The 11465-nt window shown below is 50.2% G+C and overlaps 1 protein-coding gene across 1 annotated transcript in view; it reads right to left on the bottom strand.

The window, feature by feature from the left end:
- Nucleotides 1-10309, bottom strand: part of LOC142922838 (uncharacterized) — a gene marked incomplete at its 3' end in the record, with an annotated part of 65473 nt that extends 55164 nt beyond the window's left edge. Inside the window, exons 1-2 of the mRNA XM_076063774.1 lie at nucleotides 10169-10309; nucleotides 1-166 (exon numbers count right to left, since the gene is read on the bottom strand). The exon at nucleotides 1-166 is cut by the window's left edge and continues 188 nt beyond it. Coding sequence (XP_075919889.1) covers nucleotides 1-166; nucleotides 10169-10309 — 307 coding nt within the window. The remainder of the gene's footprint in view (nucleotides 167-10168) is intronic.
- Nucleotides 10310-11465: the final 1156 nt, after the last annotated feature.

The raw sequence follows: 11465 nt of genomic DNA on the forward strand, positions 1-11465 counted from the left end.
GAGGCCCCCATTGGCCGGCGCGGCACGCGGTGCATGACCCCGTGACCTGTGCGCACGGTGACCCCGAGCACGCGCACGGCCACGAGCAGCTGCGACCCCACCAGCCGGGCCTGAACACCACAACAACAACAACCACAACAACCACAACAACAACAACAACATCACAACCACCACAACAACAACAACAACCACATCACAACCACCGCAACAACAACAACAACATCACAACCACCACAACAACAACAACAACATCACAACCACCACAACAACAACAACAACCACATCACAACTACAACAACAACCACAACAACCACAACAACATCACAACCACATCACAACTACAACATCACAACTACAACAACCACATCACAACCACATCACAACTACAACAACAACCACATCACAACAACAACCACAACACAACAACAACAACAACAACATCCACATCACAACCACCACAACAACAACAACCACATCACAACTACAACAACAACCACAACAACCACAACAACATCACAACCACATCACAACTACATCACAACAACAACCACAACAACAACAACAACAACCACAACAACAACAACAACCACCACAACAACAAAAACATCACAACCACATCACAACAACAACATCACAACTACAACAACCACATCACAACCACATCACAACTACAACCACAACACAACAACAACCACAACACAACAACAACAACCACAACAACCACAAAAACATCACAACCACATCACAACCACATCACAACAACAACCACAACAACAACCACAACAACAACAACCACATCACAACCACATCACAACAACAACAACCACAACAACAACCACAACAACAACCACATCACAACTACAACAACAACAAGATCACAACCACCACAACCACATCACAACCACATCACAACAACCACAACAACAACAACCACAACAACATCACAACCACATCACAACTACAACAACCACAACAACAACCACCACAACAACCACAACAACAACAGCATCACAACCACAACAACAACAGCCACATCACAACCACATCAACACACACCACCACAACAACAACAACCACAACAACAACAACATCACAACCACACACACCACCACAACAACAACCACAACAACAACCACATCACAACCACAACACCAACCACATCACAACCACACACACCACCACAACACCAATACCACACCTCAACAACCAAATCACAACCACAATCACACAACAACAAGAACCACACACACCACCACCACAACCACATCACAACCACAACCCGCACCACACCACACACAACACCAATACCACACCACAACAACCACATCACAACCACCACAACAACAACAACCACATCACAACTACATCACAACAACAACAACAACCACCACAACAACCACAAAACAACATCACAACCACAACAACAACCACATCACAACCACATCCCAACTACAACAACCACAACAACAACAACCACAACAACCACAAAAACATCACAACCACATCACAACTACAACAACCACCACAACAACAACATCACAACCACAACAACAACAACCACATCACAACCACATCACAACTACAACAACCACAACAACAACCACATCACAACCACATCACAACCACAACAACAACCACAACAACATCACAACCACATCACAACCACATCACAACAACAACCACAACGACAACAACCACAACAACAACATCACAACCACATCACAGCTACAACAACCACAACAACCACATCACAACCACACCACCAACACCACACCACCAACACCACACCACAACAACCACACACACCACCACCACAACAACCACAACCACATCACAACCACATCACAACAACAACAACCACAACAACAACAACCACAACAACATCACAACCACATCACAACTACAACAACCACAACAACAACCACCACAACAACCACAACAACAACAGCATCACAACCACAACAACAACAACCACATCACAACCACATCAACACACACCACCACAACAACAACAACCACAACAACAACATCACAACCACACACACCACCACAACAACAACCACAACAACAACCACATCACAACCACAACACCAACCACATCACAACCACACACACCACCACAACACCAATACCACACCTCAACAACCACATCACAACCACAATCACACAACAACAAGAACCACACACACCACCACCACAACCACATCACAACCACAACCCGCACCACACCACACACAACACCAATACCACACCACAACAACCACATCACAACCACAACAACAACAACCACATCACAACCACCACCACAACAACAACAACAACCACATCACAACTACATCACAACAACAACAACCACCACAACAACATCACAACCACATCACAACTACAACAACCACAAAACAACCACCACAACAACCACAAAACAACATCACAACCACAACAACAACCACCACAACAACCACAAAACAACATCACAACCACAACAACAACAACCACATCACAACCACATCACAACTACAACAACCACAACAACAACCACCACAACAACCACAACAACAACATCACAACCACAACAACAACAACCACATCACAACCACATCACAACTACAACAACCACAACAACAAACACATCACAACCACATCACAACAACAACAACAACAACCACAACAACATCACAACCACATCACAACCACATCACAACAACAACCACAACGACAACAACCACAACAACAACAACATCACAACCACATCACAGCTACAACAACCACAACAACCACATCACAACCACACCACCAACACCACACCACCAACACCACACCACAACAACCACACACACCACCATCACAACAACCACATCACAACCACATCACAACAACAACCACATCACAACCACATCACAACAACAACAACCACACACCCACAACAACAATCACATCACAAACACATCACAACAACCACATCACAACCACATCACAACAACCACCACAACAACAACCACATCACAACATCAACCACATCACAACCACAACCACACACACCACCACCACAACAACCACAACCACATCACAACCACAACAACAACCACATCACAACTACATACACCACCACCACAACAACAACAACAACCACATCACAACAACATCACAACAACAACCACACACACTACCACCACAACAACAACCACAACAACAATCACAACCACATCACAACCACACAAACCACCACCACAACAACCACACCACAACCACACCACAACAACCACATCACAACCACAACAACACAAACCACAACAACAACCACATCACAACCACAACAACACAAACCACAACAACAACCACATCACAACCACAACAACACACACCACAACAACAACAACAACAACAACAACCACATCACAACCACAACAACACACACCACCACAACAACAACAACAACCACATCACAACCACAACCCCCACCACACCACACACAACACCAATATCACACCACAACAACCACATCACAACCACAACAACAACCACACACAACAACAACCACACACCACAACAACCACACCACAACAACCACACCACCAACACCACATCACAACCACACCACACACACCACCACCACAACAACCACATCACAACAACACCACCACCAACACCACACCACAACAACCACATCACAACCACACCACCAACACCACATCACAACCACACCACCAACACCACACCACCAACACCATACCACAACAACCACACACACCACCACCACAACAACCACAACCACACACACCACAACAACATCACAACCACACACACCACAACAACCAACAACAACAACCGCCATTCACCACTATGTCCTGGCACAAGCCAGGACTTGTGCCAGGACTTGTGCCAGGCCATGTGCACCTTGAGGCCACGTGGAGTGTCGAACGCCCGCTGGCAGGAGGTCACGGGGCAGACCCAGCAGGTGCCACGGGTCGACTGACTGAGATGACTGAGACGACTGGCTGATGCACCACCTGTGCCCCCTACTGTGCCAACCTGCTGTGCTTTAGCCACCCGGCGCTCTGCTCGTTGTTGTGAGCGTCGCTCCTCCGCCCTCCGTTGTTGTTGGAGGGCGACTACCTCCAACTGCCCAGCAGCGTCCTTCACGAGCCTCCTCCACAGAGGCCGATCTTGACATAGCTGGTACCGGTCATCGGCAAATCCACTCAGCTCTACGTCCCACTGTACCAGATCACTCCTCGATCCGGCCGAACAAAAGCTGTTTCGGCATGCAGTGGCTGGGCATGCGGGCTACCTGACCCAGCCAACGCAGCCTTGCCTGCCGGAGGAGCTCACCGATGGGATTTTGTCCAGGTTTTTCGAGGATGTGTGAGCTCCTCACGCAATCCAGCCTGGTTAAACCCAGGATGGATCGTTGGCAGGCCAGCCTAAATGTTTGTAACCGGCGAAGATGTTCCATTAGTTGGGGGTCCACAGCCATAGAGAAGGGAGGTCATGACCGTGGCCGAGAAGACCTGAAGCTTCGTGCGGAGCGACAGACCAGGTAGCTTCCACACAGCGTTACGCAGTCGATGAAAAGATATTGCTGCTCGACTGATTCGGAGTGAGACCTCGGTCATGAGCACACTGCCCAGGTATGAAAACTCTCCACTCTCTCCACAACTGCCCCATCACCAATGGGGAGTTGAGGGGGTTGAGTGTTTGTTGGCACAATATAGCCATGCAAGTACTTAGATTTGGTATGGCTGATGGTAAGGCCCCACCTCTTAGTGGCACACTCCAGGTTCAGCAGCAGTGCCTCCAACTCCTCTGAGTGACCACCAATCACCAGATCATCAGCATATGTAAAATGGTTGAGCAATAGGGAGCTATCCCTTGAATACACACGGGCATCGATCAGCCTCCCATTGTATCTGTACCAGATGGAAATTCCCCCAGTACAGCAAATGAAGGCTTTAGGAACAAACGCGGTCAAAAAATACGTGAAATAATGTGGGAGCCAGTGAACAGGAAATGGCTCTGACTCATGGGCCACGTAGTTTTACCCGGGCCTGCTCACCATCATGAAAGTCATTAATGATCGTGAGCAGAGAGTCAGCGATTTTGAAAGCACGAGAAACAACCCAGAGCCCAGGCCTACTGATGGTATCATAGTGCCTTGACGAGGTCAATAAAGCAGAGATGTAAGATTCTATATTCTTGGTTCTTTCGGTAAAGTCACGTTGAAGGGAAACAATAAACGTGACTTTACCGAAAGAACCAAGAATATGAATCACTGCAGTCACGAAAGCTTTAAATAAAAATGTAAGATCCTATTCTTAGTTTTTTCGGTAAAGTCACGTTGAAGAGAAACAACAAAATAACAAAATATATATAAAACAATAAAAAAATTCTCACGACGTTTCGACCATAACTCAAACGGTCATCATCAGGTGTGTCGGTTTGCATAAATTTATTTTGAAAACGGCATATTTATTTATATATATAAAAATAACGTTTGCGTCACGCGCAACGATGGCAGTTTGCCAGGACTAGTCCATCTATTTTTTTGAAAAGAGGAGGGGGGAGACGAAATTTGTTTTTATGTATGCTGTCTGAAAGGCACTGTAAGCGTGAACAATCAATCAAGAACTGAAATGATTTATCAAATCTTTCCAATGATTGCTAAGATAGAATCCATCTTCTCGGTTGAAATTGTCTCTGTGTTTGTATATGTGGATAGCCTCATGAACGAATCTCTCATGGAAGCCATTGGAAAGATTTGATAAATCATTTCAGTTCTTGATTGATTGTTCACGCTTACAGTGCCTTTCAGACAGCATACATAAAAACCAATTTCGTTTCCCCCCTCCTCTTTTCAAAAAAATAGATGGACTAGTCCTGGCAAACTGCCATCGTTGCGCGTGACGCAAACGTTATTTTTATATATATAAATAAATATGCCGTTTTCAAAATAAATTTATGCAAACCGACACACCTGATGATGACCGTTTGAGTTATGGTCGAAACGTCGTGAGAATTTTTTTTGTTTTATATATATTTTGTTATTTTGTTGTTTCTCTTCAACGTGACTTTACCGAAAAAACTAAGAATATGAATTACTGCAGTCACGAAAGCTTTAAATCAAAATGTAAGATCCTGTTTATAATTCCCTACACCTCTGCTGTAGCAGACAGAAAATATGGCATCTGTGCAGGACCGCCCTTTCCTGAAACCGCATTGGGGCTCCGCAAGCCTCTCCTCAGCGTGCCTGGAAAGGCGATGTTGAATAATCCTTGCCAGGACTTTTCCCAGCGCACTGAGGAGTGAGATGCCCCTGTAGTTGTTACAGTCTGTGCGGTCCCTCTTCTTAAAAAGGGGGACCACCAGGGCATCCTTCCAATCCTGCGGAACCCGTCCAGTAGGGCAGTCTGTGCACAAACACAGACGGCACCCTCCCTCAGCATTTCGCTTGGGAGATCATCTCTGCCCGGTGCCTTTCCTGGTCTCAGACTCTGGATCGCCTTCAGTACTTCCTCAACAGATGGCACCTCAGCCAGCCACTCACAGGGGGTGACTTCTTCCAATATTTGAGGCACCGCAGCATCAGCAGGATCATCCTCACTTTGTGCCACGATGTTTTCCTGGCTGGGGAATGTCCCTTCCCCCAATACCTCATTGAAATGCTCAGTAAATCTGCAAACCGGTTCCTGGGGGTCAGAAATTAGATCACCTTTCTTTTCCCTATGATGATGATAGGTGTGGCGCTGCCGGTTACTTTTTGATGTAGTAAAAAAGAGATTTGTGATTGCGGGCCACTGAGGCAGACTCCATCTCCTCAGCAACCCGCAACCACCACCCATCCTTGCAGCGCCTACCTGCTCTCCGAACCTCCGAGCGAAGGCTGCGGTACGCCTCCTCATTCTCTGACTGTGGGATTCTGTAGCCGATGACAGTGGGCCTGTCGCTTTTTCTCAACCATCCTGAACACCTCCTCTGTCAGCCAGGGTCTCTGGGGAGGTCTGGACCGCGTACCCAAAGCAGCCATTGCAGCTGCATGAGTCACAGTCCTAAACCTCGCCCATTTACCCTCGACATCAGGTGGAGTCGGGGACGATGCCAACACCAGCTGCAAGCGATGATGAAATTCTCGCTTGCAACTTTTTTCAGCTAGCTGAGGCCAGGCCACTTTAGGTTGAAATGGGGTCCTGGGTGTACACCCACCACCGGAGTGGAAGAATGGCAGGCGCATCTTACAGATGACTAGTCGATGGTCAGTGGGCAGATCAGCTCCACGGTAGGTCCTTGTATGGATGCGCCGATGGTAATTACAAGCCCATTGGCTGTACAGACGTCTAGCAGCCTCCTAACGTTGTTATTGAGCTGATCTGGCACATCCCTTCAAATCACTCCAGACCAGGTCCCAGCATCATGACCAACTTGGGCACTTAAAGTCACCCAATAGAATGAATTCATCCCGAGCGGCCACTTTAGCCAGCACCTGTGACAGGAGGTCATAGAAGGCATCTGACTCTTCGGCCTTGGCTGTGTAGTGTTTATAAAGACGAATAAACTAACTATGAGGCACACTCCGCCCATTGTAATTCTTCTCTCACACAGTCCTTAACACACGGAGGGGTATAAGGTCCCCTCACGCAATACCCTAGGGAGGTACAGCCTCCGGACTCAGCGGAACCTACACACAGGTCTGCTTGATACCTAAGGAGGTACAGACTCCTATCTCGGTGGGACTTACACGTCCACCGCTACCCTAGCCTAAGGAGGTACAGACTCCTATCTCGGCGGGACTTACACGTCTACCGCTATCCCAGCCTAAGGAGGTACAGTCTCATATCTTGGTGGGACTTACACGTCTACCGCTACCCTAGCCTAAGGAGGTACAGACTCCTATCTTGGTGGGACTTACACGTCTACCGCTACCCTAGCCTAAGGAGGTACAGACTCCTATCTTTGTGGGACTTACACGTCCACCGCTACCCTAGCCTAAGGAGGTACAGTCTCCTGTCTTGACGGACTTACACCTCTACCGCTATCCTAGCCTAAGGAGGTACAGTCTCCTATCTTGGTGGGACTTACACGTCCACCGCTATCCCAGCCTAAGGAGGTACAGACTCCTATCCTGGTGGGACTTACACGCCCACCGCTACCCTAGCCTAAGGAGGTACAGACTCCTATCTTGGTTGGACTTACACGTCCACCGCTATCCCAGCCTAAGGAGGTACAGCCTCCTATCTTGGTGGGACTTACACATCCACCGCTACCCTAGCCTAAGGAGGTACAGCCTCCTATCTTGACGGCACTTACACGTCCACCGCTATCCCAGCCTAAGGAGGTACAGCCTCCTATCTTGGTGGGACTTACACATCCACCGCTACCCTAGCCTAAGGAGGTACAGCCTCCTATCTTGGTGGGACTTACACGCCCACCGCTACCCTAGCTTAAGGAGGTACAGACTCCTATCTTGGTGGGACTTACACATCCACCGCTACCCTAGCCTAAGGAGGTACAGCCTCCTATCTTGGTGGGACTTACACGCCCACCGCTACCCTAGCCTAAGGAGGTACAGTCTCCTATCTTGACAGGACTTACACGCTTACCGCTATCCCAGCCTAAGGAGGTACAGCCTCCTATCTTGCCGGGACTTACACGTCTACCGCTACCCCAGCCTAAGGAGGTCCAGTCTCCTATCTTGTGGAGACTTACACGTCCACCGCTATCCTAGCCTAAGGAGGTTCAGTCTCCTAGCTTGGTGGGATTTACACGTCTACCACTATCCTAACCTAAGGAGGTACAGCCTCCTATCTTGACGGGACTTACACGTCTACCACTATCCTAACCTAAGGAGGTACAGCCTCCTATCTTGGTGGGACTTACACGTCTACCGCTATCCTAGCCTAAGGAGGTACAGTCTCCTATCTTGGTGGGACTTACACGTCCACCGCTATCCTAGCCTAAGGAGGTACAGCCTCCTATCTCGGCGGGACTCACACGTCTACCGCTATTCTAGCCTAAGGAGGTACAGTCTCCTATCTTGGTGGGACTTACACGTCCACCGCTATCCTAGCCTAAGGAGGTACAGCCTCCTATCTCGGCGGGACTCACACGTCTACCGCTATTCTAGAATCCTCCAGCTGGGACCTAGGGGAGGGCTATCTGACCCACCGCTGGCCCGGTGGGTCCTGACCGCTAGGGCACGCCGAGCCTTAGCCCTGAGAAGGGCCGGAAGGCCACGTCCAGGGTCCTGGCCAGTCTTCAGCCCGGGCTTCGGTCTTCGTGTAGGGAGAGATCTCCCCGTGCTCTGCGTGGTCACCCTTCTTATACCCGTTCGTGGCCAGGTGTAACCAATCGCGAATTCCCACGTGGAATAGTCTGATTGGTTCTTACCAAACTGTGGCTACGATCCACCTCGCCTCATCTGACCCCGACCGTTGTTCGCACAGAGAGGTCACGCTGCACTGACCCTTTGATACCTGGTGGCAATGCAGGTTGCCGAACAGTGAGTGGTTAACGCCTCTACGTCTGCATCCCTCCACGGATGTTGATCTTTGGCGGGGGCATAAGTCACCACCATCAATCATCGCTTCTGGTTGATAGGATGGGGAGCCCACAGTAGCTGAGGGATTTCAGCTTCCCACACCTCACCACCACGCTCTTAAGCCTCCTTCATTTCTTTTGTTCAGAAGAAGAGCCACACCCTGTTGTTTGGCAGTCTGCTGCACCGAGTAGAGGGACTGTCCACCCCTCATGCTGGCAGGGAGCCAGAGCCGGTCCTACCGGACCTCCTGAATGCCACAGAGATCCAGGCGGTACCGTTCCAGCTCCCGACAGAGGAGTGGGCAGCCTCTCCTCCGCTCCCTCACTCACTCACCCATTCACTCACTCACACACCCACTCCCTCACTCACCCACTCACTCGCTCGCTCACCCAGTTCCTCAACCCGCTCCCTCGCTCACCCACTCGCCCACTCCCTCACAAACCCACTCACTCACTCACTCACCCACTTCCTCACCCACCCCACTCACTCACTCACTCACCCACTCACTCCATCGCTCACCCACTCCCTCACTCACCCACTCACTCGCTCACTCACCCAGTCACTCACTCACTCACCCACTCCCTCGCCCACCCCACCACTCGCCCCACCGCTCGCCCCACCGCCCGCCCGCCCGCTCACATGCACACGCATTTTTCCCGTGAGCACGTCGCAGCGCTCGCTGGCGGCCAGGTTGCAGTAGCAGAGGTTGGAGCAATTGCGTCCCCACCACCACGGCCGGCACGGGCAGGAGCCATCGGCCATCGCGCAGCCCGGCGGCATGGAGGCCACCGTGGGCGAGCCTCCCTCCACCGCCTCCACCGCCTCCTCCTCCTCCACCGCCTCCTCCTCCTCCACCGCCTCCACCGCCTCCTCCTCCTCCACCGCCTCCCCTCCACCGCCTCCTCCACCGCCTCCATCGCCTCCTCCTCCTCCACCGCCTCCACCGCCTCGTCCTCCTCCACCGCCTCGTCCTCCTCCTCCTCCACCGCCTCGTCCTCCTCCACCGCCTCGTCCTCCTCCTCGTCCTCTGCCACCGCCACCGCGTCTACCGTAGGTGCCCCAGGGGCGGCAGGCGCAGGTCTGCCGGCAATGGGGGGCCCCAGCGGCCCTGCCGGCAGGAGGAGCAGCGGCCGGTCTCGGCGTCGCAGCGGCCTCCACCCCGGGCCGGGTGGCACCCGGGAGGGCACTCGGAGAGGCAGGCGGGGCCCCAGTAGCCCGGGGGGCACTCTGGGGGGGGGGGGGTCAGGCAGAGTCAACGCAATGGCTACAACTACATCTACAACTATCACTACAACTACACCTACATCTACAACTATCACTATCACTACACCTACCACTACCACTTATCACTACACCTACATCTACAACTATCACTATCACTACAACTATCACTATCACTACAACTACCACTACACCTACAACTACCACTACACCTACAACTACCACTACATCTACAACTACACCTACAACTATCACTACACCTACCACTACCACTACACCTACACCTACATCTACAACTACCACTACACCTACCACTACCACTATCACTACACCTACCACTATCACTACATCTACAATTATCACTATCACTACCACTACATCTACCACTACCACTACACCTACAACTACCACTACATCTACCACTACACCTACCACTACCACTACCATTACACCTATCACTATCACTACCACTACATCTACCACTATCACTACCACTACATCTACAACTATCATTACCACTACACCTACATCTACAACTACCACTACACCTACAACTACCACTATCACTACACCTACCACTATCACTACACCTACCACTATCACTACACCTACCACTACACCTACCACTATCACTACATCTACCACTATCACTACACCTACACCTACATCTACCACTATCACTACACCTACCACTACACCTACCACTACACCTACA

Source organism: Petromyzon marinus, unplaced genomic scaffold (genome assembly GCF_048934315.1).
Source record: "Petromyzon marinus isolate PM22_M1 ecotype Great Lakes invasive population unplaced genomic scaffold, UKy_Petmar_22M1.pri1.0 PM_Scaffold_185, whole genome shotgun sequence".
Taxonomy (NCBI): domain Eukaryota; kingdom Metazoa; phylum Chordata; class Hyperoartia; order Petromyzontiformes; family Petromyzontidae; genus Petromyzon; species Petromyzon marinus.